Source organism: Ammospiza nelsoni, chromosome 23 (genome assembly GCF_027579445.1).
Source record: "Ammospiza nelsoni isolate bAmmNel1 chromosome 23, bAmmNel1.pri, whole genome shotgun sequence".
Classification (NCBI taxonomy): Eukaryota; Metazoa; Chordata; class Aves; order Passeriformes; family Passerellidae; genus Ammospiza; species Ammospiza nelsoni.
Window position 1 is genome coordinate 5,655,721 of NC_080655.1, and position 27,137 is coordinate 5,682,857.

Below are 27,137 nucleotides of genomic sequence, written 5' to 3' on the forward strand. Positions count from 1 at the left end.
GTATTTAAACCCCCTGGGGGAAGTGGAGAGACAAAGAAATGTTCTGCTGAAAACCTGCTCTCGTTTTTCCTGAGAGAGAAGAAAATTCCCAAATGTGTTGTGGCTCCAGTTGGTTCCTCTGCCCATCCCCTGGGGCTGCTGTTCATGTCTAGGGCGGGGATGAGGGAAGCACATCATCTTGCTCCAAAAGTAATTAAAGTCAGGGATAATTCTTTCTGGAGGAGGGTGGAACCCTGGGAAGGCGACAGGAACAAGTCTGGGACTGAGCACATCAGAAGCTGCTTTTTATTGTGGCTGCTGAGCTAAATATATCCACAGAGGCACAGAGCAGTTCCCATATGTCTGCTGCTATGTGGGGTGAGGGGTGCAGGGTGCTGGGCACTGCCTGTGCCCCAAAAACAGACCAGGGTCCTCCTGGGCCTTGCTCCTGAGTGGGTGAGGATCATGCGTGAAGTTGTGTCAGGGCAGGGTCATGCTGGATCTCAGGAAAGGTTCTTCCCCCAGAGGGTGCTGGGCACTGCCTGCCATGCCAGGGACCCCCTGTGCCCCAAAAACAGCCCAGGGCCCTCCTGGGTGGGTGAGGATCAGAAACTCTTGCACAGAGCTGTGCCAAGGGAGGGATGGGTTGGATATCAGGAAAGGTTCTTTCCCAGAGTATGCTTGGCACTGCCTGCCCTGTGCCCCCAAACACAACTGAGGGCCTTCCTGGGCCTTGTTCCTGGGTGGGTGAGGGTCAGACACTCATGCACAAAGCTGTGTCAGGGCAGGTTTGGATTGGATATCAGGGAAAGGTTCTTCCCCAGAGGGTGCTGGCACTGCCTGCCTTGCCAGGGACCCCTGTACCCCCAAAAACAGTTCACGACCCTCCTGGGTGGGTGAAGATCATACAGTCATGCACAAAGCTGTGTCAGGGCAGGGTCAGGCTGGGTATCAGGGAAGGTTCTTCCCTCAGAGGGTGCTGGCACTGCCCAGGCTCCCCAGGGAATGGGCACAGCCCCGAGGCTGCCAGAGCTCCAGGAGTGTTTGGGCAGCACTGCCAGGGATGCCCAGGGTGGGATTTTGGGCAGGGGATGGACTGGATGATCCCTGTGTGTCCCTGCCAGCCCAGGAGATTCCTGATTCTGAGTCCCAGCACACTGTGGCTGCTCAGGTCTGGATGTGGCTGCCAGGGATGTGGTTTGAAGGAATTAATAGCTAAGTTTATGGAGCACCCGGGGACTGGAGCTGAGCACTCATTAGCACTAATGAGAGCTATCTGCACGGCTTTGGCTCCAAACTCCTTTTCCACGAGTCCCCTGGGAGCCCCCGGCTTCCTGCAGCCGGTGCATCAGCACGGGCAGAGCTGGGCAGCCCTGCAGAGGGGCAGCAGTGTCTGTGAGTCCTGCAGAGGGGCAGCAGTGTCCGTGAGTCCTGCAGAGGGGCAGCAGTGTCTGTGAGTCCTGCAGAGGGGCAGCAGTGTCTGTGAGTCCTGCAGAGGGGCAGTGTCTGTGCAGGTCCAGCTCTGCTCCCACATTGCCAGGCAGGGGTTGGGTGCACTGGATGGGATGGGATGGGATGGGATGGGATGGGATGGGATGGGATGGGATGGGATGGGATGGGATGGGATGGGATGGGTGGGTCAGGCTCTGCCCAAGCCAGGAGCCAGCTCAGCCTCGCCTGTCCCAGTCCCATCTGCAAGTCCAAGGCTGGGGACAGCTTTTGGGCTGGGTGGTGCTTTGCTTCAAACGGTGAGGACTGTCTTGTCTTGTCGTGGTTTTGCATTTTGCATTTCAAGCCTTTGTAGCTGTGGTTTGATGTGTCTGTGTCGGACTGAGCGAGGCTGTGCTGGCCTGGCTGCCCTGACTGTGCCAGGCTGGGGCTGATCCGGTGCCACAGCCCCTGTCTGTGCCCAGCCCTGCCAGGGCAGTGGGGAGGATGAGCCAGTGCAGCTGTGAGGGGCTGGGGGCAGTTCTAGGTGCAGGCTCTGTGTGCCCAGCCCTGCCTGTCACCCATTCGTGGAGGTGCCTGATGGTGTTTTTGGGATGTGTCACCTCCTGGAGGTGCCTGGTGGTTTCTGGGATGTGTCACCCTCTCTCCTCAGTTGCAAACATGTCGGGGTTATGGCTGGCTGCAGGAGCTGAAGCATCCCCTGCTCTCTATGCTCTGTGCTACAGGCAGAGCTGCTGTCTGTCCCCTGCCTGCATGAACACCAGCAGGGGTTGTAGGATGTCCTGAGCTGGAAGGGACCCACAGGATTCAGCTCCTGGTCCTGTGCAGGACACCCCAGCAATCCCATCCTGGGCATCACTGAGAGCACAGGGATGCTCATTGTCCATTGTGCAAACACTCCTGGAGCTCTGGCAGCCTCAGGGCCATGCTCAGCACCTCTGGGGGAAGAACATTTTTCTAATACCCAGCCCTGGTACAGCTCCAGCTGTTGCATTGGGTCCTGTCACTGTCACAGAGAGCAGAGATCAGAGCTGCTCCTTGAGAGGAAGCTGCAGACCTCAATAGGTCTGACCTCAGGCTGCTTTTGTCCAGTCTGGACAAGCCAAGTGACCTCAACTGCTTCTCCTATGGTTCCTCAAGGCTCTTCACCATATTTATGCCCCACTCTGGACACTCCCTGGTACCTTTCTGTCCTTCTTACACTGTGATGCCCCAAACTGCACCCAACGCTCGAGGTGAGGCTGCAGCAGTGCAGAGCAGTGGGGAGCAGTCTTTTTCCTTTGGTTGTGCTGGACTAGGCACTCTGGGACATGGCTCAGAGGATGGGCTGAGCTCTCATCCTCAGGGCCACACTGGTGTCCCCCAAGCCTGTGCTGCCCTCACCCTGCTTCTCTTCCCATAGGATCCGTCCTCAGCTCCCCAAGGAGAAGATAGAGGGATGTCACATCTGTACCTCAGTGACACCTGGCGAGCCCCAGGTTCTGCTGGGCAAGGACAAGGCCTTCACCTATGACTTTGTCTTTGACCTGGACACGTGGCAGGAGAGGATCTACACCACGTGCATGGGGAAGCTCATCGAGGGCTGCTTCGAAGGCTACAATGCCACTGTGCTGGCCTATGGGCAGGTATGGGCTCTGCCCTCAGTGTGGGCTCTCCAGGGAGGCTGAGAGGGCACCTGGGAGGCTGAGCAAGGTGGAGGGTGTGGAGTATTGATATATTACCAATATAGCCAGATGGGATGTGCCTGAGCTTGTCTCCCCTTGGTGCTGAACCAAACAATGGCACTGTGGTGTTTCACCCCACAGACCCTTTTGGCTGGTTGGGTGTGTGGTGTTTCACCCCACAGACACTTTGGGCTGGCTGGGTGTGTGGTGTTTCACCCCACAGACACTTTTGGCTGGCTGGGTGTGTGGTGTTTCACCCCACAGACACTTTTGGCTGGCTGGGTGTGTGGTGTTTCACCCCACAGACACTTTTGGCTGGCTGGCTGCTGCAGTTGGGCACGTGGAGACAAGTCCAGGCCTGCAGGAGCTCTGGTGGTGCTGGGATGGAGCTTCCCCCCATAACAGGGGCTGCTCCTCAGGTTTCCCTCTGGCAGAGAAGCTTTAAGGTGATGGTGAAGGAAAGGAGTCGGTTCTGATGGAGGGTTTGGATGCAGAGCTTTATTCTGGCCCACAGGCCTCTGAATGCAGCAGCAGCTCCAACAGAACTCCCTGAGCCCGTGGTTGCTGCTCCTTTAACCCCAGGAGAGGGGCAGGGAAGTGGTAGGGAGCCACCAAGCAGGGACAGGAGGGGAGGGACAAAGGGACAAAGGACACCTGGATGGCCCAATGCCCCCCAGGGGTAGAGGGCCTCCTTTGGATCTGCCAATCACTCTGTGCCCTTCTAGAATGCCAGGAGTGACAGACAGTGCTGGGAGGGGAAAGGAGAGGGGACTGACACACCTGGGAGGGAATGATCAGGGGAGGCACCCGAGGTTCTGAGGTAAACCCTGAAATCACAACACAACAGTGGAGGATCTCACCCAGGTGAGGATCTCAACCAGGAACCTGCAATCCTTGGGTGACCCAGCCCTCTGCACTGGGATGTGGGTGCAAGAGTGACACTGGATGGTGGCAGCAGTGAGGACACAGGAGTGTCCCTCCAGCCCAGGCTGAGAGGGGCTGCAGAATGAGGATATGGATGGAGTCAGCTCTGGAGCAGCAGGGCTTTCCTGCTTGTTCAGCCTCTGCCACTGCCATGGAAATTAGGAAAAGTGAACTTACTAAGGTAATAGTGGATGATGAGACAGAACTTATATTTGCACCCTGTAAGGAGGTGAGATCCTGGGTGTGGAGAGAACAGAGCTATCCCTGGTTGGGTGAGAGCTGGAGGCAGGGGTGGCAGGGCTGGGAGTGTGGGGTTGATGTGTCACTGGGGGTCACGGTGGCATTTGGGGAGCCTGAAGTAGCAGAAGGAGAATATGGGATGTATTGGGCAGAGCTGAGCCAGCTCCTGTCCCTGTCTCTGCACAGACTGGAGCAGGGAAGACCTACACCATGGGCACTGGCTTCGACATGAGCATCTCCGAGGAGGAGCAGGGCATCATCCCGCGGGCCATCAGCCACCTCTTCAGCGGCATCGAGGAGCGGCGGCGCGCGGCGCAGAGCCAGGGCCTGGCAGCGCCCGAGTTCAAAGTCAGCGCCCAGTTCCTGGAGGTGAGAGGCTAATGGCAGTCTGGGGGGCACCATGGCCCTGCCCTGCCCTTGCTGCTGTGCCTTGGGGGCAGGGGTGGCCTTGCGTGGGAGGAGGGGGTGGCAGGGCTGGGAGTGTAGGGCTGGTGTGTCACTGGGGGTCACAGTGGCTCAGCACACAGTTCCTGGAGGTGAGAGGGTAATGGCAGTCTGGAGGACACCATGGCCCTGCCCTGCCCTTGCTCCTGTGCCTTGGGCTCCTCCAGATCTCCTGGCAGAGCTGGACCCTGTGACAAGCAGGGGGATGTGTGCTGGTGCAGTGGGGACTCGAAGCACCTACGCAGCTACAAACTGGGTGGAGGGAGCTCCCACCATGGGGAGGGGTCTTATGGCTTGGGCCCCTGGGGATCCAGGGGCTCTGGGCTGTCTTATCTCTGAGATCAAGAATAGCCCTCTGTGGGTTGTCTTACCCCTGCTTGAGGTCAAGGATAGCCCACTGCCTTGGGCCAGAGTTCCCAGTAAACAGGAGGAGAAGAAAGTGCCACTCTTGGGTGGGGAGGGGGTTTTGGGGAAGGACTGGGCTATTTTCCATGTCCTTTGTTGCATCTCTGACCTTGAGAATGCATCCTCTCCTGCCTCTGCCCAGGGTTCTCCTGTTCAAAACCTCTTCCATTAACTGCTTCATTCTCTGGAGAAGTTTGTCCTGGGAAGCACATGGACCTTGTGTGTTGGCAGCATTTTTATTGGGGGATGCTCCTGGGCTCAAAGAGCAAAGAGGTGCACGTGGGATCTGTTTTAAGGCCCCAGTGAGAAAGCACAGGGTGGTGCTGAGCAAAGCTGAGCCCCAAGCAAGCTTCATCTGGTTGAGCTTGAGGTTTTGAGAGGAGATGGGCAGGGAGGGGCCCTGTGCTGTGATCTTGCCTCCTGGTGGCTTTGTTGGCCATCACATCTGGGTGTCTTCAGATGCTGATGGCTTGGAGAGGGCCCAAAGTCACTTCCTTCCACTTATGTCTCCATCTGCAGAGCCCCTGTGGTGCTGTTGTATCCTCCCATTCCCATCACTTGGCCCATCCAAACTCCTGGTTTTCTGCCCAGGGGCTTCTCTTTAGGGATTCTTTGTGCTGGGGTGGAAATGGGGACAGTTTCCTGCCTGTCCTGAGGTCCTGCATGGCTAAAGCAGCACATGGCCACGTCAGGCACTGGTCACCAGCTCTGCTGTCCTGGTAGGGGTGCAGAACTTGTTCTGGCTGATCCCTGTCTTGTGACTTTGCTGCTGGGAGCGGGTTCTGGGAGCAGATTTAGACCCTTGAGGAGCCTGGTGGCACCAGGGGCAGCAGGGATGGATTAGTCTGATCCCTTGTGCTGGCCAGGAACCCGCAATCCTTGGGTGACCCAGCCCTGTGCACTGAGATGTGGGTGCAAGAGTGACACTGAGTGGTGGCAGCAGGGGGACAGATGGGCAGGGGTGTCCCTAAACCCCAGGCTGAGAGGGGCTGCAGAGTGAGGGTATGGATGGAGTCAGCTCTGGCTTTCCTGCTTGTTCAACACCCCCTTATCCCCATTCCACCTGACAGCGATGCCTTGAGCTGTGATGAGGGTGGGGATTCACTGGCTCCTGTGGCCAGGTGAGCCAGGAGGGTCAGGGGGATGTGGAGCTCCTGGGTGTCTGCTCAGTGGAGCTGCTTGTGGGCACCAGGAACTGGACAGGTTTGGGCAGCAGAGACCAACCCAAAGCTCAGAGCTTTGCATGGCAAGCTCTGGAGCACCAGTCTGATGAGGAGTGGCTGAGGGGATTGAGGGGCTCAGCCTGGAGAAGAGGAGGCTCAGGGGGATCTTTGTCTCTACAACTTCCTGACAGGAGGGTGGGGGTGGATGGGGATCGAGCTCTGCTCCCAGGGACAAGGAACAGGAAGAGAGGAAACAGCCTCCAGTTGTGCCAGTTGAGGTTTAGGTTGGATATTAGGAAAAATTCCTTCCCTGAAGGTGTGGTGTGGCATTGGCACAGGCTGCCCAGGGCAGAGGTGGAGTCACCATCCCTGGAAGTGGTCAGAAGATGTGTGGGGACGTGGTTTAGTGGTGAACATGGCAGAGCTGGGATAAGTGGCTGGACTCAATGGAATTAGAGGGCTTTTCCAGTCTGAAGGGTTCCATGATTCTGTGCTTGTGCCTCCTCTGGTACACATGCACCAAAGTCACCATCCCTGGAGGTGGTCAGATGTGTGGGTGTGGCATTTGGGGACATGGTTTAGTGGTGAACATGGCAGTGCCAGGGTAAAGGGTTGGACTGGATACCTTAGAGGGCTTCTCCAGTGTGAAGGATTCCACAATTCTGTGCTTGTGTCTCCTCTGGTGCACATGCACACACCCCAGCTCCCTGCTCAGCCTTGTAGGCAGTGTGAGCACACAGCTATGGGGGAGTGGCAACAGGGTGCCGGGGGCAGCTCCTGCCAGCCCTGCAGTGCCAGGGGGCAGCTCCTGCCAGTCCTGCAGTGTCAGGGCAGCTCCTGCAGTGCCAGGGGGCAGCTCCTGCCAGCCCTGCAGTGCCAGGGCAGCTCCTGCAGTGCCAGGGCAGCTCCTGCCAGTCCTGCAGTGCCAGGGCAGCTCCTGCAGTGCCAGGGGCAGCTCCTGCCAGCCCTGCAGTGCCAGGGCAGCTCCTGCAGTGCCAGGGGGCAGCTCCTGCCAGCCCTGCAGTGCCAGGGCAGCTCCTGCAGTGCCAGGGGCAGCTCCTGCCAGTCCTGCAGTGCCAGGGCAGTTTCTGCCAGTCCTGCAGTGCCAGGCTGGAGCAGCCTCGTGCTTCCCCTGCTCACCCACACCCACTGCTGCCCTGCCCAGCTGTACAACGAGGAGATCCTGGACCTGTTTGACAGCACCCGCGACCCCGACTCGCGCCACCGCAAATCCAACATCAAAATCCACGAGGATGCCAGCGGGAGCATCTACACCACGGGGGTCACCTCACGCCTCATCAGCTCCCAGGATGAGGTGGGTGCAGCACGGGGCAGGCACAGAGCAGGGGGGGCAGCTGGGTGCCACTGGCCAGGGATGTGCTGGGTGGGGACAGCTTGGTGGGGGGATGTCAGAACTCAGTGCATCCCTCTGGGTGTCCAGAGTTCCTGAGGACCCTGCCAGGGGGGCTTGGAAACCCTGACACACAGCCCAGAGCACCTGGGGATTTGATTATGACCCCTGGTGCAAATTACCAGCTTTGTATGAGGACCTGAAAGTCACAGAAGTTTAAATAATGTAATAATAAAATTATCACCAGGTGAAAGGGTAGATTTTGGGATTTTTAGAATGAGGGGTTTGGGGACAAGATGGAGGGACTTGGGCGTGTCCAGCCTTTCTTCTTCTTCTTCTTCTTTACCTCCATCTTCTGTGATGTAGGCACTTTGGGATTAGTTTAGAATAGAAGTTCACTGTCTAACATAAATGATAGGTATTAGAAAGTAATTGTAAATATGTTATACGTAGTTTGTAGCATAAAATGACCACACTGCCTCAAGGGTGCTCAGAGTGCCTGTGGCTGCCCTGCTGAGCGGACCTTGGCTGAATAGGAGAAAAATTTTATAGATAAGATACAATAAACAACTTTAAGAACAAAAACTGAAGAACTCCAGCTCATTCTTCAGACGTGCAGGCCGAAACAGAGACTTTTCACAAATCTCAGAGCTGCAATTAACAGCAAAACTCCCGAGAGGGGGAGATCTTTCCCAGGGTGGGAGTGCAGTCCTGGGGATGTTCTGGAAAAGATCAGTGTGTCCACTGAGCTGCACAGGGTCTGTCCTGACTCCCTAGAAGAGTTCTTTAAGGTTTCCTTCTCCCTGGTGTCGTTGCAGCTGATCCAGTGCCTAAAGCAAGGAGCTTTGTCCCGCACCACGGCCAGCACCCAGATGAACGTGCAGAGCTCCAGATCCCATGCCATCTTCACTATTTACCTGTGCCAGACAAGAGTGTGTGCCCGCCCAGAGCTGGTGAGATGTGCTCCTGCCTCATGGCCAGGCTGTTCTTGGGTTCCATACCCAGCTGATGCGTGGAGTTCCCTTGGGAAGGGGAGGGGGTTTGAAATCTAAGAGAAGCAGAGATTTTTCTGTCTTCTCTCCACTCATAGCCTGCATTAGGATTTAATGGGAGCTGAGAGTGAGTTGATCCTGGGCAGGATGGCTCAGAACAAGCTGCTCTTGGGATGCTGTCCCCGTCTCTGAGGGGCTGGATATGGAGGGTGAACACTCAGACTCTGGCTGATGTCTCAGTCAAGGCCAGGGAGCCTCTGGGGTGCTGACCCCTGGTGTGTCCCTGGCTGCAGGTGAATGAGGAGGTGAGCAGCCTTCTGGATGGATCCCAACCTGCTGCTGAATATGAGACCTTGACAGCCAAGTTTCACTTTGTGGACCTGGCTGGCTCGGAGAGGCTGAAGCGGACGGGTGCCACGGGCGAGAGAGCCAAGGAGGGCATCTCCATCAACTGTGGGCTGGTAGGGCTGCACTACTGGGCAGGGGGGTGCCAGGCCAAAGCCTGACAGGAGAAACCTCTAACAGTGCTGGGTGTTGCCTGGAGCTGCCCTGGGCTGTTGGGGTGCTGCTGTCGTGGCTGGGGTTTGGGCTGTCTCACAGTACCAGTGGTGGGAGCACAGCTCTGCAGCCAAAGGACACTCGTGCTGTGGGCAGGGGTGCAGCTCCCAAAAGGGTGAGATCTGCTAATCAGAGCTAAAAAACCCCCTCTGGGGCTTGATGCTTCTTCTCAGTGCAGCATGGAGAGAGGCACTGCCCAGACTAAGGGGAGCCCCACGCCTGCCCCAAACTTGTGCAACCCAAACCTGTGCTACAGAGTGTGCCCCAGGCCTGATGTGCTGTATCCTCAGCCAGGGCTGAATTTGGGGGGCTTCCCTTTGTGTTGGTAGCTGGCCTTGGGGAATGTCATCAGTGCCCTTGGAGACCAGAGCAAGAAGGTTGTGCACGTGCCCTACCGCGACTCCAAGCTCACCCGCCTGCTGCAGGATTCCCTCGGGGGCAACAGGTAAGGGGGTCCCAGGGTGGGGGCTGAGCTTGGGCTGAGGGCTGCAGGGGCTGTCCCCCTGCCCATGGGGCCGAGGGGGCTCTGGAGCTATGGAGGAGCTGTCTCAGGACAGGGAGAGATGCCTTCTTCCAGGCACAGTATGACTTTGCAGATGTAAAGACATATCAGCCTCAGGTGCAATCAGCAGCTTTGGCAGAATCAGCTGATGCAAAGCCCTCCTGAGCCCTGACAGATCTGGGACTTGGCAAGTGTTGGTGCCCAGAATGGGATTGAATTCCCTGCCTCTTCTCCAAAGAGGGAGGCATTGAGGAAGGGCTGCCTTTCCCAGTGCTATGTGATGTGCTTGAGAGGTCTTGTGGCTGCTCTGGTTCTGGGAGGGATGAACCCAGTTCATACCTTGTTTTAAAACCCAGAAAGGCCCAGGATGGGCTCCCATCCAGGATGGGTGTCTGGGGCCACGTGATCTGTGCTGAGTCCTGCGTTTGTACCTGCTGGGTTGCTGAGCTGTGCAGGGACTGTCTTTCACCCTGCCCTTGCATCCCCAAGCCAAACCATCATGATTGCCTGCGTGAGCCCCTCCGACCGGGATTTCATGGAGACCCTGAACACGCTCAAGTACGCCAACCGCGCTCGCAACATCAAGAACAAGGTGGTGGTGAACCAGGACAAGACGAGCCAGCAGATCAGCGCCCTGCGCGCCGAGATCGCCCGGCTGCAGATGGAGCTCATGGAGTACAAGGCAGTGAGTGGGGCCAGGTCCTGCTGTCCCCAGCAAGGGAAGCACTGCAGCCAGCTGTTCACTGCCCCTCAGTGGGATGGGGTGTCCTTGCTGAGAGCAGGTTTGCCCCCGAGCAGGCTGCATGGGCTGGATAGATCAGTCCTCTATGGGACAGACTGCCTGAAACCTGAGCAGCTCTCAGCTACTGGCTACCTTTAGCAAGCATAAGGGATATCAGCTCTTTAATGATTATCAGCTCTTTGAGTTCAGCTCTTTTGCTTGCTAAGGCACCTCAGGCCAACAGATGTAGAGAGAGAAGGCTGCTCTGGAGTTCCACAGCGATGTCTTTATTGGGGGTCTGTGAAGGGTTCCAGCGATGGCTCTTCTGACCAATTTTGGATCCCCCTATACCCATTATATAGGGTATAGGGGTATCCAGAATTGTCCAATAGCAGGGGTTAAGGAAAAGTGACCTATGGGGTTACAGAGATAAGCTGGGGTCCAAAAGGTGGAAGACAAGGGCTTGCCATGACTTGGCATTTCCTATCTTTAGGCCTCTGCTCTCCACGGGGCCCTGTGACCGTGTTCACAGGGGTCTGAGGATGAGGGAAGAGATGAGGATCTGACTCCAAGTTACAGAAGGCTGATTTATAATTTTATGATATATATTATATAAAAACTATACTAAAAGAATAGAAGAAAGGATTTGATCAAAAGGCTAGCTAAGAATAGAAAAAGAAAGAATGATAACAAAAGCTTGTGGCTTGCACTCTCTGTCTGAGCCAGCTCACTGTGATTGGCCATTAATTAGAAACAACTACATGAGACCAATCACAGATTTACTTGTTGCATTCTACAGCAGCAGATAATCATTGTTTACATTTTGTTCTTGAGGTTTCTCAGCTTCTCAAGAGGAGAAATCCTAAAAAAAAGATTTTTTCCTAAAAGATGTCTGTGACAGGGCCCTTGCAAGTCCATGGCCTGCTACAATGGGGGAGAGAACTGGGAGAGTAACAGTGAGAAAACTCCTTGGTTTAGATACAGTTTAAGAAGTAAAGCAAAGCAAGGAATTCATTCCCTGTGTCCCATCACAGGGAGATGTTCAACCATGCCCAGCCCAGCAATGCTCTGTCAAGTGTAACAGTGACTTGGGGCAACACTCCAGGCATCCCCTGTTTCTTCTTCCCTCCCCCAGCTTTATATACTGAGCATGACATCCTGTGGTTTGGGATATCCCTGTGGTTAGTAAGGAACCACAGCTGTCCTGGCTGTGTCCCCCCAGCTCCTTGTGCACCCCTGGCCCAACGCTGGTGGCTCAGGGTGAGGGGCAGAACAGCTCCTGACTCAGCAGGAGCTGAATCATCCCTGTGGGATCAGTGCTGTGCTCAGCACAGATCCCAAACACAGCACCACACAAAAGCTGCTGTGAGGAAAATGAACTCCACCAAAGGCAAACCCAGCTGATGGAGCAACCCTGGTGAGGAGGCAGAGACAGGTGCAGAAAGGCCCCTCCTTGTGTTTGAGTTGGGGCAGGTTTAGTGGGACAGACCCATCCCCTGCCCCCTAGGAGAAACTGCTAGGAGGAGTCAGGAGGCTTAAGAAACAGGAGCTCAGCTTAGGACCTTGGCCAGGTTTTGGGGATGGTAAGCCAGGGAGAATCCCTGAAGCCTCTCTCACCCTCTGCATGTTCAGTTCAGGCTTTCCTGGTTCCTGCTGTCTGGGTGGGGCTGCCCCCAGGGGTGCAGTGGTGTGTCTGTGTGTGTCCCAGGTGGGTCTGTGTGTCCCAGGTGGGTCTGTGTGTGTCCCAGGTGTGTCTCTGTGTGTCCCAGGTGTGTCTCTGTTTTTCCTAGGTGGGTCTGTGTGCCCTAGGTGGGTCTGTGTGTCCCAGGTGTGTCTCTTTGTGCCCCAGGTGTGTCTCTGTGTGTCCCAGGTGGGTCTGTGTGTGTCCCAGGTGTGTCTCTGTGTGTCCCAGGTGGGTCTCTTTGTGTCCCAGGTGTGTCTCTGTGTGTCCCAGGTGAGTCTGTGTGTCCCAGGTGGGTCTCTGTGTGTCCCAGGTGTGTCTCTGTGTGTCCAGGTGGGTCTCTGTGTGTCCCAGGTGGGTCTCTGTGTGTCCAGGTGGGTCTGTGTGCCCCAGGTGTGTCTCTGTGTGTTCTAGGTGTGTCTCTGTGTGTCCCAGGTGGGTCTGTGTGTCCCAGGCATGTCTCTGTGTGTCCCAGGTGTGTCTGTGTGTCCCAGGTGGGTCTCTTTGTGTCCCAGGTGTGTCTCTGTGTGTCCAGGTGTGTCTCTGTGTGTTCTAGGTGTGTCTCTGTGTGTTCTAGGTGTGTCTCTGTGTGTCCCAGGTGGGTCTGTGTGTCCCAGGCGTGTCTCTGTGTGTCCCAGGCGTGTCTGTGTGTCCCAGGTGTGTCTCTGTGTGTCCCAGGTGAGTCTGTGTGTCCCAGTTGGGTCTCTGTGTGTCCCAGGTGTGTCTCTGTGTGTCCCAGGTGAGTCTGTGTGTCCCAGTTGGGTCTCTGTGTGTCCCAGGTGTGTCTCTGTGTGCCCCAGGTGGGTCTGTGTGTCCCAGGTGGGTCTGTGTGTCCCAGGTGTGTCTCTGTGTGTCCCAGGTGTGTCTCTGTGTGCCCCAGGTGTGTCTCTGTGTGTCCCAGTGGGTCTCTATGTCCCAGCCTGCCCTGCCCTCAGGGGCTGCCCTCCTGTGCCCCCAGGGCAAGCGTGTGATCGGGGAGGATGGCACGGAGGGCTACAGCGACCTGTTCCGGGAGAACGCCATGCTGCAGAAGGAGAACAGCGCGCTGCGCATGCGCGTCAAGGCCATGCAGGAGGCCATCGACGCCATCAACAGCAGGGTCACCTACCTCATGAGCCAGGAGGCCAACATGATGCTGGCCAAAGCAGGTGCGGCTGGGCTGTGCGTGGCGTGGGGGCCAGCCCAGGGAGCAGCTGGGCCGGGGGCTGGGGCACAGCAGGGTGTGCCTCTCACCAGTGCCTGTGCGCTGCAGGTGACGGGAACGAAGCCATCGGCACCCTGATCCAGAACTACATCCGGGAGATTGAGGAGCTGAGGTGAGCGGGCACGCTGCTGGGAGGGCTGGGCTCCTGGGGGCAGGGGCTGGGGATGGGGGCTCACACAGCTCAGTGCTGTGTGAATGAAGCCATCGGCACCCTGATCCAGAACTACATCCGGGAGATTGAGGAGCTGAGGTGAGCAAGCACGCTGCTGGGGGTTCTGGGTTCCTGGGGCCAGGGGCTGGGGATGGGGGGCTCACACAGCTCAATGCTGTGTGATTTCTACTGCTACTATGCAGGGTTGAAGGAGGCCCAGCCTTGGTGGCAAGCAGTGCTTTGGCTATTGTTGTCTTTGGTATGGGCATTGATGGTGAGGCAGAGTGGAAATTTTCCAGGGTAGAAATCTATTTTGATTTAGGTGGAAGGTACATCTTTAAGTATGTAGCTTTTTGTGTAGTCTGGCTGCAAAAAGCCTAGGCTCAGAGAAACTGCTTCAGTGAAAGACAGAGATAAGAGGGGGGCAGACAGAGAGTGATAGAGAGAGACAGAGACTGCTGTGAGAGCAAGTCAACTCGACTTAAGAATTCTTTCTGATAAAGAGGAACTACCAGCAAATGTACGCAAAATTTGTAAAAATTAATATATATAAACCTATTGTGAAATTGTATGCATATGTATCTGAGAGAGAGATAAAAAAGGACCTGAAGTTCCCAGAGGTATACATGTCATTTTAGGGGAACAATTTCCACATGCGTCCAGTGCTGATCCCGGCTTTACAATTTTCACAAAAGTTGTGGAGTTTTGATTATCTCTGCAAAACAATGGAGGGGGAAGTTCTATTTGAAGTGCCTGGGGTCTTTCAGGGACTGCTGCCTCCCAAAGGTGGGTCCATGCCAGTCTCTTGCTTGATCCTGATACCCTGTCTGCCAGCATTATGGCTTTCTGACCCATCATGAGGTGGAATGGCTTAGTAGTGACTCTGTCCCTGGCTCACACCATCCAAGCACATCATGGTTCAGTCTGTAGAAGACTCTGGGGAGACCCTAGAGCCCCTTCCACTGCCTAAAAGAGGCTATAAGTAAGAAGGAGAGAGCTGTTTTTTTTTTTTTTTTTTTTTTAGTGTGGACAGGTAGCAATAGGACAAGGGAAAATGGCTTTAAACTAAAAGTGGAGAGATTTAAATCAGAAGTTAGGAAGAAATTCTTCCCTATGATGTTGGTGAGGCAGTGGCACGGTTTGCCCAAAGGAGCTGTGGTTATTCCATATCTGCAAGTCTATGGAGCTTGGAGCAACCTGGTCTAGTGGAAGGCATCCCTGCCCCTTCCACAGCAGGAATGTGGAATGAAATAAGGCTTAAGGTCCCTTCCAGCCCAAACCACTCTGTGATTCTAAGCCCAGAAAAGACCCCCTGTAGGGCCAGTGGGATGGCCCCTGTTGGACTGTGCTGCTTGCACTCCCCAGGACGAAGCTGCTGGAGAGCGAGTCCATGAACGAGTCTCTGCGGCGCAGCCTCTCGCGGGTCTCTGCACGGGGCCCGTTCCCCATGGGCTCCTCACCGGGCCCGGGCCTGGCTGGGATCTGCAGCCCCGCAGCCACCCTGGACACCGAGGCCTCCGACGTGCTCCGACGGGCCAAGCAGGACCTGGAGCGCCTCAAGAAGAAAGAGCGGCGGCAGCAGAGGAAGAGGTGAGGGGAAGGGGGAGGCTGAGTGCTGGTCTGTCCCTGTGGGGTTGGGTCTCCTCTGCTACAGCCGGAGCCCACACACCTGCATTCCCTTCCCTTCCCTTCCCGCCCTGTCCTACCCTTGGTCTCCTGTTCCCCATCACGTAATTCCAGAGGCTGTTTTCCCCCAAAGGGTCCAAAAGCAGCAGGGAGGGGAGGGTGGCCCAGCAGAAGCTGTTTCTGGCCTCTCTCATGCTGGGACTCACCAGCCCCCCTCTGTTCCCCCCAGCCCAGAGAAGGAGGCATTTAAGAAGAGGCAGAAACTGCAGCAGGACAATGGGGAGGAGACGGATGAGAACGAGGTGGAAGAGGTGAGTGGGCATTGTGTTCACGCTGTGGGGATGTCTGGGTGGTGAGCACTGAAAGTGCCATCCATGGGACAGGGAGCAAGCTCAGGCTGGAAGAATCACTCTGCTGAGGGCTCCATGCTGGAGCAGGGCAGAAGCTGGGTACTCCCCACTCAGCCTGGATGTAGAATGAGGAGTCCATGTTTTTGGGGACTTGGATTTAATCAGCATAGATGAAGAGGGGTCAGCTAGGAAGGGATGGATGGGTCAAATTGCTGTTCCTCTCAACAGGATGTGCTGGGGGTCCAGAAATGGTGCTGCAGCCCCTGGGCATGCTCTGTGGGAGGCTGAGTCCCACCTGGGGGCCTGTGGCCCTTTGCTGTAGGGTGAGCTCAGGTTTGGAGGAGGGAGAAGCTGTGGGGAGAAGGACAGACCATCCTGCTGGCTGAGATTAGGCACTCATCTCTTAGGAGGAGGAAGAACAGGATGAGAGTGGCTGTGAGGAAGAGGATGGGCGCGAGGATGAAGATGAGGACTCGGCCAGTGAAGAGAGCCTGGTGGACTCGGACTCGGATGCAGAGGAGAAGGGTAAAGTGGAGATCTGTGTGCAGCCATGGGCATGGAGGGCACTTGCTCGCATCTCTGGCAGTGAGCTCTGCTCTTGGGGAGGCAGAGCTCACCATGCCCCAGCCATGCCTGCTCTGTGGGACTTGGGGAGCCCCAGGGCTGCTGCAGTGCTGCTTCAGTGCTGCTGCTCCCCAGCAGTGGGGGTTCCCATCAGCTCCTCTGCCCTCTCCATGTGCTGTGTGTCTCAGTTTGGAAAGACAGGAGTCTGCTAAGGAAGACAGGAGCCTCCCCTGAAATGGAGAACGTAAACCCTCCCCACCCCTCTGAATTGCTATAAATTTTAAATTAAGGGGCTCTGAGGCAAAAATATGGCAGCAGGAAATAACAGTTCTTTAATAGGGAAGGAAAGAAAAAGGATAAAATAAACAATGCAGTACACTAGAACAACACTGCCAGAGTCAGAACCCAGCCTGACACCCTGTGGGTCAGGGTGCTGACAGCAGTCCCATTGGAATTGTGGCTCAGCCCTCCTGCAGTGTCAGGGCTGGTTCTGCTGGAGCAGGGATCCTGGAGAAAGGTGCAGTCTCTTCCTCTGAAGATGCAGTGGAAGAAGAGGCAGCTGCTGTTCCTCTGGGCAATCCAGTGGAGAAGCTGTGCTGGTGTTCCAGAATCTCCAGATTATATCCGGGTAGGAATGCTTGGCTCCTCCCTCTGGGCTCACATCTCCCAATGGGATGCTGTAGTTCTTATCAGCCATGCAGTGACATTCAATAGCTGTTATCAGCAGATGTTCCCTTCCTAGGGAGGTGTGATTATGATCACTCAGAGAGAGAGATAAGGAAAACTGCCCACTGACAAAAGATAATGTGCCATACAGATGGTAATTGAAAATATCTTGCATTGCAATTTTCAACACTGTGACTCAGTGGGGCCATGCAAGTGATGCTCCCCGTGCCTCCCAGCCTGACTTTCTCCTCTGCCTCCAGCTGTGAATTTCCAGGCCGACCTGGCAGATCTGACCTGTGAGATTGAGATCAAGCAGAAGCTGATTGATGAGCTGGAGAACAGCCAGCGGCGGCTGCAGACCCTCAAGCACCAGTATGAGGAGAAGCTCATCTTGCTGCAGAACAAGATTCGGGACACGCAGCTGGAGCGGGACCGGGTCCTGCAGAACCTCAGTGAGAGCTGCCTCACCCTCGGGATCCCATTCCTAGACGCCAGTTCCAGCTCAAGCCCAGCTAACTCTAAGTCAAAGCATCCACCCCTTGCTCTGGTAGAGCTTTGCCATCCACCTGCCTCTCCTTGAATCCCTGGCACCCCCCAAGACTCTGCTTGTCTTGCTATGGGAGCAGCATCAGTGCGCTGCACAGCTCTGCACCCTGCTGGTGCTGCAGGAGGGTGGCAAAGCCTCTTCCAGCCTTGAGCACCACTTCATGAGCTGGGGGGACTCCTGGGGAAACTGAGGGATAAAAGAGCCAGTGGTGTGGCTGATCTGCAGGCTGAAATAGGGCAGGGTCAGCCCTGTGTGTGGCTGGGTGTCCCAGTGTGCAGCTCTGCTCAGCCCAGCCCTGTATCTCCACTCTGTGCTGAGCTCTTCCAGCAGATATTCCCAGACAGACCCCAGTTCCTGGTGGGTGAGGAGGCTCAGATGGGACAGGGAGGGATGCAGTGCTGGGTGCCTCCAGGCAGGTCTGTGGGTACAGGGGGGTCCCGGGGTGCAGTGTCAGCTCTCTCCCCACCCACCAGGCACCATGGAGTGCTACACCGAGGAGAAAGCCAACAAGATCAAGGCAGACTACGAGAAGCGGCTGAAGGAGATGAACAGGGACCTGCAGAAGCTGCAGGCAGCCCAGAAGGAGCACGCTCGCCTGCTCAAGAACCAGAGCCGCTACGAGCGGGAGCTGCGCAAGCTGCAGGCAGAGGTGGCCGAGATGAAGAAGGCAAAGGTACCTGGATGTGCCGGGGCGGGGAGGGATCCTGGCTAAGCCTGGAGCAGCGTTTTGCACTCTGGTGGCAGTGCAGAGCGCTGTGTGCTGGGTGTGGGGTGCCCCGGGGCGGTGGCACAGCGGCCCCTCCTTGCAGGTGGCGCTGATGAAGCAGATGCGGGAGGAGCAGCAGCGGCGCCGCCTGGCCGAGACCAAGAGGAACCGGGAGATCGCGCAGCTCAAGAAGGAGCAGCGCCGGCAGGAGGTGAGAGGCCGGCTTGCCATATGTGCAGGAGGCATGGAGAGGGGATACTTCAGAAGCAGGGGGAAGGACCACAAGGATCCCCAGCTCCCTGCTCTGGGTTATCAGCCTTTTTGGAGGTGTCTTGGGCTGCCAAAAGCCTCTGCACTCTGCCTCAAGATTGTGACTGGTCTGGCTGGGGAGGGGGTGTTTGTCCTGCTCTGGCACTCCAGGAGCTCACAGATAGCTGGGTGAAGCCTCACTGGAGGTCCTAGCGGAGCACAGCTGGATGAATGGCTCCCAAAGGATTCCCACTGCTCCTGTTGGAGTTGTGGGGGATGCTGTGGGAGGGGGGAATGTGCAGCCAGAGCCGGCTCAGGGCTGGGAGCCTGCTCGGTGTTAAAATCAGGAGTGAGACTATGCCAAAGGGAGCACTGGGACTGCGACCACATCTGGGCTGGACCTCAGGGGTGTCTTTTTCTTTCTCACTCCTGCAGTTCCAGATCAGGGCTCTGGAATCTCAGAAGCGACAGCAGGAAATTGTGCTGCGGAGGAAAACGCAGGAGGTGAGGAAAGGGGGTTTCCTCCACATAGCCCCCAGTTTCCATGGGGGTCTGGGTCCAGTGCTTGGCTCCGAGAAATCCTATCTTTCAGACAGGGCTGGCTTTGGAAATGGGGTCCCCAAAAGGCAGGGAGAGGTTTTATGGCTCAGGAACCAGGTGGGAAATGGGTGTAGGCAGCATCAGTGTTCCCCATCCCGAGCAGCAGAGCCTGGTGGCAGGGGTGGGCTATGAGGGAGGAGAGGGAGCCCCATGAGGCACAAATGTCCCTGGGCTTTGCTGCTCTCAGACCTGTGGGGCCTGGGGGTGATACAGATGGGTTTAGGCTGGGTGAGGCTGCCCAGCTGACACCATTTGCTGTTCCTTTGAGGGAGTCCCCCCAAAGCTGTGTGTGTTCCCTGGTAACAGCAGGCAGGCAGGGAGACTCCACAGGGCTTCTGACAGTGCTGATTAGAGGAGGGTTTATTGGGGATTCCACCTCCAGGAGCAGCAGGGTTTCTGAGGGAGAAGGGGGAAAGGGGGAGAGAGGAGAGAGAGGGAGAGCCTAGGGGGAAAAGGGCCAAGAGAGAGCCTGGTCTCCCTCACACAGGTTAATAGCAGGCACGGAATAAGCCTTGGGTCAATGGGATTACAGATCCATGACACTTCAGGGGAGGATCACAGGCTTGGAATAAACTGCTCATTTTCAAGGGTTGACACAGATCATACATTTAACTAAAATGCAACACCACAGACCCTCTCCTCTGTCCTCCCTGGGGCAGGTGTCAGCGCTGCGCCGTCTGGCCAAGCCCATGTCCGACAGGGTGGCGGGCAGGACGGGCCCCAAGCTGCCCATGCTGGACTCAGGGGCCGAGGTCTCGGCCAGCACCACCTCCTCCGAGCCCGAGAGCGGCGCTCGCTCCGTCTCCAGCATCGTGCGCCAGTGGAACAGGAAAATCAACAACTTCCTGGGAGACTCCTCGGCCTCCATTAACGGGGCTCGGCCTGCCAGGTCAGGGCAGGGGCTGGGTGGTCGGGCGTGAGACATCCCAGGGATCCCGTGCCTGGCTTTTGATGGGTGGTGGAGATTGAAGGATGGCTTAGTGTCCACTCGAGCCATACTAAATCACTGATCCTGTGATAAGCTGTGCTGGCAGAGTGTGACTGTCACCTGGGTTTGAGCTCAAAGCTGGCCCTCCATGAGGATTAAATGTTGTGGCACAAACTCTACTGGACTCATCTCTTGTCCCACTTTCCTAAGAGGAAAAGTTGGGTGATATATGGTTTCCTCAAGCCAGGTCTTATGAGCTCTTGGAGATCTATATCACACCCAGGATAGCTCAGCTACCTTAGAAGGCATAAAATCAGGAGAATGGCTTCTGTGGTAGTGTTGGAAACAGAAAAGTTTTAATAAAGGCAAAATAACAAAACTCTTTACAGAGAAAAACCAAGCCAGGTGAAAGAGATTCTTGCTCCTGGTAAAACACCTCACAAAAGGCAAAACTTTTTGGCTCCTGTCTAATTGGCTATCCTTAAGTTTGAGGTGAAGTCCCCCAAGTTCTATGAGGTGTCTTTTTACCTAATCAAAGGAAGAAACTTCTGAGCTTTTTTCCTTTTTAAAGAGAGAAATGATAGTTTTGTCACTCCTTCAACAGAGAGCACATTCCTACAGTTGAGTAATGCAGAAACAGCACAGATGCATCCTCTGTTTCTGGCCAGCCAGATCCCAGATCCTGGGCAAGCCTAGCTCTCCAGCACGGTGTGGCCATCTGCCCAACTGCCTCTTCTTCCCTCTGGCTGTAGGAAGAAGTTCCCCAAGAAGGGGTCGAGCCAGACCTTCAGCAAAGCTGCCCGCCTCAAGTGGCAGTCGCTGGAGCGGCGCATCTTCGACATTGTCATGCAGAGAATGACCATTGTCAACCTCGAGGCTGACATGGAGAGGCTCATCAAGGTGGCTGTGGCACTGGGGACAGAGGGGGCTGGGTGGTGGCTGCAGGACAGGGAGGTGGCCATGTGGACAGTGCTAATTCCCCTTCCCTTTTCCCCCAGAAACGTGAGGAGCTGTCGCTGCTGCAGGAGGCGTTGCTGGGCAAGCGGGCAAAGCTGCAGGCAGAGAGCCCCAAGGAGCAGAAGGGTCTGCAAGAGCTGAACGAGGAGATTGAGGTGCTGGGGGCCAACATTGACTACATCAACGACAGCATTTCAGACTGCCAGGCCACCATCATGCAGATTGAGGAGACCAAGGTGGGCAGCAGGACTGGGTATGGCTGGGAGGGAGGAAATGAGAGCATCCCTCTATGGAAAGAGCATCCTTGGGCACAGCCAGCTGGGGCTGGGCTCTGCTCAGAGGACCCAGAGTCCTGTGAGCTGTCACTCTTGGTGGGGCTTCACCCACACAGTCACTCTCGTTAGATGATTAATTATAGAGAGGAGTTCTGGCAGGTCCTTCCATGTCCATGGACATGCTGGTGTCCTGCTGCCCTGGAATTGTAGGGAGGCTGCAGCCCCCATTTGCCCACGGGGCTGGTGGTCACTTGTACCCATGGTTGTTGCTTCATGCACTGGAAACATCCCTGGAGGACTGACTGACTTTTTCCCAGCAGAAGCCATCTAGGTTTTGTGTCCAGTTGTGATACTGGCCATGCCACTGGGCAGCTCCCAACTCCCCTCAATGCCTGCAGCCTGAAATGGAGGCTGTGTGCTGTCCCTGGCTTGTCCCCAGCTGTCACCTTGATTGCAGGGAAGAAGGGCTGCTGTTAATTCACGCCAAGCTTTGGACTGTGGGTTTGGGTGAGCCTGGTGTCTGTTCATGGTCTGGTTTTGTGCTGGAACCAGAATTTCCTTAGCAGTGCATAAACCCTTCAGCACTGGACAGTCCCATGGCTGGATCTGCCCAGTTGTGATGGTGTTCACAGGGGTCTTAGGATGAGGGAAGAGATGTAGATCTGACTCCGTGTTACAGAAGGCTTGATTTATTATTTTATGATATATATTACGTTAAAACTATACTAAAACGAATAGAAGGAAAAGTTTCATCTCAGAAGGCTAGCTAAGAATAGAAAAAGAAAGAATGATAACAAAGGCAGCTCAGACTCTCTGTCCAAGCCAGCTCTGCTGTGATTGGCCATTAATTACAAACAAGCACATGAGACCAATCACAGATGCACCTGTTGCATTCCACAGCAACAGATAATCAATGTTTACATTTTGTTCCTGAGGCCTCTCAGCCTCTTAGGAAGAAAAAATCCCATGAAAAGGATTTTCATAAAAAGATGTCTGCAACACCCAGTAGCCACTGGGCAGACTGGGGAGGGTGAGGGTTGGACTGGACAGTGCTTGGAGAGTGATGGAAGTGCTGTGCTTGCCAAGGAGGCCCATCCAGCAGCAAAGCTACCCTGCTGATCCAGCCCTTGTCCCTGTGTGTTTCAGGAGGAGCTGGACTCCACGGACACCTCGGTGGTGATCAGCTCCTGCTCCCTGGCCGAAGCCCGGCTGCTGCTGGACAACTTCCTGAAAGCCTCCATTGACAAGGTGTGGGGCTGGCAGGGCTGTGCATGTGTGACAGGGCTTCTTCCTGGGTGCCAGGTGTTCCTGGTGGCCAGGACCTTGCTGAGTGCCAGCATTGCCTGTGCAGGGGCTGCAGGTGGCCCAGAAGGAGGCGCAGATCCGGCTGCTGGAGGGGCGCCTGCGGCAGACAGACGTGGCCAACTCCTCACAGAACCACGCCCTGCTGGATGCCCTGAGGGAGAAGGCTGAGTCCCACCCCGAGCTGCAGGCACTGATCCACAACGTCCAGCAAGGTGGGGCCTGAGGCAGGGGCAGCTTCAGGCCAGGTGTGCTGCTGTGGGCTGGGTGCCCACCTGGACTGGGCCTGCAGAAAGCACCTGGAGGTGGCTGGGACCCTGCCCAAAGGCCGTGTTGGGTGGGGGTGTGTGCCCTGGCCATGGACAAGGACAGGGTTATCCCTCATGCCCTTCTGGCCATGGATAACAGGGACAAGGACTGAGTCACTCCCTACACCTTCCTGGCCATGGATGACTGGACAAGGACTGGGTTATCCCTCATGGCTTCCTGAGATAACCCCTCTGCTGCAGGGTTTGGGGTAGCTGGTGACAGTGGTGTCCCCTCTGGGTCCCCCCTGCTGATGCACTTTTCCCTCTCACAGAGAATGGCTACACCAGCACAGATGAGGAAGTTTCAGAGTTCAGCCTGGCCTCAGATGGGAGGTGAGCACCCAGCCTGGCACTGCCTGATGCCATTAATGGACCTCATAGATGGGCATGAACAAAGCCCCACCTGAGCTTTTCTGTGGTGCCCAGCCCTTGGTGGGAGGAGCAGGGACATGAGCAGGGAGTGAAGGCTTGGTCATTCCTTGGAGAAAGGGTGCTGGGGGACAGAGGGTGACCCAAGGAGTCTGGTGGACCATTGGCACCAGCTTTCTGAAGAGAGTTTGGCACTGAAGATCCATCTTTGCTCCTTTCTCCTTGCAGCATCTCCCAGTCTTTCACCATGAAGGGCTCAGCAAGCCAGGATGACTTCAAGTTCAAGGTTAGTTGGCCTTTTTGTGTGTCCTGGTCAGGGAGGCTGGAAGGAGGGATGGAGGGATGTTCAGTGATGCTTCAGGCCTCTGCTCTGCAGCCTGAACCTTGGCGAGCCAGGCTTGGCATAAGGCAGTGTGGCTGATTTATGGATGGGCAGAACCAAGGTCTCCTGGTGCAGTGGTCCTGTCCTGGAGCACCAGAGACTTGGCAAGCACCCACCACACCAGGCAGTGCCTTCCAAATCTGAGTGGCACTGAGGATGTCCCCATGGAAGGAAGCAGCCACTGTTCTGTACATGTTTGCTGGAGGGGATCCAGTGGGATGTGGGGGAGCTGGTTTGTGGCCAGAGAGCACAAACTCTTCCAGCCCCCATTGCTGGCTGCTCCCACTGCCCTCATGTGCCCACCCTGAGCCCTCTGCCCTGCTCTAGGGGGAGCCCAAGCTTTCGGGGCAGATGAAGGCAGTGTCAGCTGAGTGTCTGGGACCCACGCTGGACGTGTCCACCAAGAACATCACCAAGTCCTTGGCGTCCCTCATGGAGATCAAGGAGGACGGGATCGGCTTCTCCATCCGGGACCCCTATTACAAGGAGAAGGTGTCACGGACCATCAGCCTGCCCACCCGGGGCAGCACCTTGTGAGCATGGGCCACCAGTGCCTGGGAGGCTCAGGGGGTCTGGGGAGCTGTGCCTGGCCTGTGGGGGTGCAGAGGGGTGAGGGGAGCCCAATCCTGCATCTGTCCATGCTCGGGTATAGCATGCCATGGGGAATTTCCTCAGCGGGGCTTGGAGAGTGTGTAGGAATGTGTAGGTGTTGCTCGCAGATGGAGAGGAGTATACTTCAAAAGCAGGGAAGGAAGGGGAGAAATGGTGAGGGGATACTTCAGAAGCAGGGAGAACAACCACAAGGGTCCCCAACTCCCTGCTCTGGGTTATCAGCTTTTTGGAGGTGTCTTGGGCTGGCAAAAGCCTCTGCACTCTGCCTCGAGATTGTGACTCCAGCCCAATCTCTTGTTTGCTCTTCTGGGGGAGGACTGAGGTGTTCATTGTGGAGGGGTCCTGGGCAGGGCAGGCACCCACTGTGCTTTGTTCACTTGCTGCAGTCCCAGGCAGTCCCGGGGCTCGGACACCTCGCCCCTGACCCGGCGGAAATCCTACGACCGTGGGCAGCCTGCCAGGTGAGCTCGGGACAAACGCTGACATGGGCAGGGGGGCTGTGTGGCCCAGGATTCTTTCTGGGCCCAGTCAGGTGCCAGGTGAGCAGTTCCCAAGTCATGTGTCCCTCTGATCCTTTGGCTCAGGCCTGCAGACATCGGCTTCACACCGCCCTCGTCCCCACCCACCCGTCCGCGCAACGACCGCAACGTCTTCTCCCGTCTCACGAGCACCCAGAGCCAGGGATCTGCCTTGGACAAGTGAGTCCTGCTGGGGTGAGGGTGTCTGAGGAGGGGAACCCAGACCAGGATAGCACATGGTCTGTACTGAGTCCCGTGGGGGTGTATAGCAACACCAGGGCTTGGATTGGCTCCAGCCAGTGTCCTGTCACCTCTTCACTCTCTGCTCCTCCCTGTGATGGAGCAGCTGCTGTGCCAGGGCTGTGCTCTGCCCACTGGGCCCCTCTGAGCTCACAGTGCTGGCCTCTGCCTGCAGACAGACTTGGAGCCCTGGCAAGATGAGGGAGCAGGATGGGGTGAGGGGATGAGGGCTCAGAGGAAGCTGATGGACTGGCATCCAGCCACAAGTGCTGCTCCAGCCTCTCCTGGCAGCAGGTCAGGTGCTGCTCTGGGCTTGCTAGCAGCGCTGGTGTTCCCTGATGGAGACCTGCTGTCTGTTCCTCTCATGCCCTCCTGCTCTTCTGCTCTCCCCTGGTTCTCCATGTGTGCTTCTCCTTCTCCCTCCTTCCTCTCCTTCTCTCTGTCCTACACTGGCTTGGATGCAATAACAATCTTCCACCTCTGACTCCACTGCTGCCTTCTCTAGTCTGGGTTTTCTCTCCCATAATCCTGCTAATTTTCTGCCCCTAGGTCTGATGACAGCGATTCCTCTGTCTCGGAGGTGCTGAGGTATAGACAATTCTATTTATTATCCCTTCCTCTGCTCCTCCTTCTCTCTGTCAGATGCCTGCTCTCCCTGTCCCTGCATGCTCTGCCTGCAGCTTGCTGCTCTCCCCCATCCCAACTGTGTGTCTGTCCCCCTGGCATGCCACCTCTGGTGCCTGGTGCTGTCAGTTCAAGCTGTTCTGCTTGGATTAGCCCTTGGTGCGTGGTGCTGGGCTCACTGGTGGGTGCTGGCTGCTTTGGGTTGGCAGCATGTTCTCCTCCAGCTCTGATGGGTTCTTGCCAGCATGAGGCCACCACGTGCCAGCCCTTCCCCAGCTCTCCAGCAGGATGGTGAGATGGTGGGGAAGGGTGCTTGCAGTACATGCTTTGTGCAAGCTTCTTCCAGGCAGTTGTCTCAGGTTCAGCTCGTGCCTGGTTGTGCTGCCCTGGTGCTGGAAAAGGTCAGTCTGTCCCTAAAGAAACAAAGTCAGATTGTGGCAGAGCTCAGCCTTGGAGTTAATGTTCTCCTGGGATTCTCTCCCTGCATCCACCACTTCAGAGGTTTCCCAGAACAGGGGCCACATTTCTCCCATCCTTTACAACATTGCAGCCTTCCAGTGCCTAAAGGGGCTTATTACAAAGAGGGAGAGCAACTTTGTACATGGGCAAATAGTGACAGGACAAGGAGGAACAGTTTAAAACTGAAAGAGGAGAGATTTGGAGCAGATGTTAGGAAGGAGTTCTTCCTGTGTGGGTGCTGAGGCCCTGGCACAGTTTTCCAGAGAAGCTGTGGCTGCCCCATCCCTGGGAGTGTCCAAGGCCAGGCTGGATGGGGCTTGGAGCACCCTGGTCTAGTGGAAGGTGTCCCAGCTCATGGCATGGACATGGAATGAGAGGGTGTCGAAAGTTCCAACCCAAACCATTCCATGATTCCATGATCAGCTGTCCAGCACCTAGGTGTCCCCTCTGCCTGTGCCCTGAGCTCCTGCAGCCCCCCTGTGACAGGGAGGGTGACACCAGACCAGTCTGAGAGGGTCACCCTGGGCAGTTTGTGGTCAGGCAGCCTCTCAAAGTCCATGGAAGATGCAGTGCAGGGATTTCCCCTTGGATTCAGTGTTGCTTTGAGGCTGCTGGAAGCACTGGGGGCGAGGGGAGGGCTGTTGGCTTGGCTTGGTAAGTGCAGAGCTGAGGAACATCACATGCATGTGATTTCCACACCCAATTAATGAGCCTGTGCTTGTCCTCACAACTAATGCAAACCTTGCCCTTCTCTAGCCCCATGCATCAGTTTCCCTGCCTGTAAGAAGAAAACAGCACAACTTTGGGTGTTGTGGCTGTGCTTGATGACCAGGTCACACACAGGAGGGTCAGGCTGGGGGTGCTCAGCACCCTGAGCATGTCTGAAGTGGAGGGGATTGGCAGGTGATGTCCCCCAGGACACAGAGCAGTGCTCCTTGGCAGGGGCAGGTGCTGTCCTGCCCAGAGCCAGCACTGGGGGCAGGAACAGCCATTGCAGCAGGGATGTGGGGGGCAGATGCTGCTGCTGCCCTTTGTCACCCTTGGGATCTGTCTTCAAATGCCACCAGCCTGAGGGTGACAGCCTCCAGGGGATGGGGTGCTGATACTGGAACTCTGAAACATTATCCCAGCAGAGCTTCAGCTTCAGGCTGGACAGGGCACAGCTTGCCCCAAAATGGACCTGAGGCCAAAGGCTGAGTCTCCTGAGCTGTCCTGGGTCTGTGCTGGTGAGGCAGGAGAGGTTTGGGGGCAGAGCAGAGGTCACTGGGCAGCCTCCCCCTTGCCCTGTGTGATGGCAGGGGCAGAGGTGGGCAGGGGGTGCCCATGGGGACATTCTGGGGTTTCCACAAAGACCTCAGCTCAGACAGGCGAGGTTCAGGTGGAGCAGTGTCTCACTCTGGGCTGGGTGTGAGGCTGCTCATGTTCTT

General features: G+C 56.3%; 1 protein-coding gene across 1 annotated transcript in view; it reads left to right on the forward strand.

Moving 5' to 3' along the window:
- Positions 1-27,137, forward strand: part of KIF21B (kinesin family member 21B) — a 48,892-nt gene that overhangs the window by 10,441 nt on the left and 11,314 nt on the right. Inside the window, exons 2-28 of the mRNA XM_059487742.1 lie at positions 2,831-3,053; positions 4,443-4,625; positions 7,434-7,583; positions 8,438-8,572; positions 8,905-9,072; positions 9,499-9,614; positions 10,161-10,356; positions 13,032-13,221; positions 13,326-13,389; positions 14,794-15,018; positions 15,284-15,365; positions 15,812-15,929; positions 16,895-17,086; positions 17,655-17,854; positions 17,991-18,098; positions 18,572-18,640; positions 19,396-19,625; positions 20,417-20,564; positions 20,663-20,857; positions 22,043-22,144; positions 22,248-22,413; positions 22,779-22,839; positions 23,104-23,161; positions 23,585-23,790; positions 24,256-24,330; positions 24,454-24,567; positions 25,177-25,215. Coding sequence (XP_059343725.1) covers positions 2,831-3,053; positions 4,443-4,625; positions 7,434-7,583; positions 8,438-8,572; positions 8,905-9,072; positions 9,499-9,614; positions 10,161-10,356; positions 13,032-13,221; positions 13,326-13,389; positions 14,794-15,018; positions 15,284-15,365; positions 15,812-15,929; positions 16,895-17,086; positions 17,655-17,854; positions 17,991-18,098; positions 18,572-18,640; positions 19,396-19,625; positions 20,417-20,564; positions 20,663-20,857; positions 22,043-22,144; positions 22,248-22,413; positions 22,779-22,839; positions 23,104-23,161; positions 23,585-23,790; positions 24,256-24,330; positions 24,454-24,567; positions 25,177-25,215 — 3,813 coding nt within the window. The remainder of the gene's footprint in view (positions 1-2,830; positions 3,054-4,442; positions 4,626-7,433; positions 7,584-8,437; positions 8,573-8,904; positions 9,073-9,498; positions 9,615-10,160; positions 10,357-13,031; positions 13,222-13,325; positions 13,390-14,793; positions 15,019-15,283; positions 15,366-15,811; positions 15,930-16,894; positions 17,087-17,654; positions 17,855-17,990; positions 18,099-18,571; positions 18,641-19,395; positions 19,626-20,416; positions 20,565-20,662; positions 20,858-22,042; positions 22,145-22,247; positions 22,414-22,778; positions 22,840-23,103; positions 23,162-23,584; positions 23,791-24,255; positions 24,331-24,453; positions 24,568-25,176; positions 25,216-27,137) is intronic.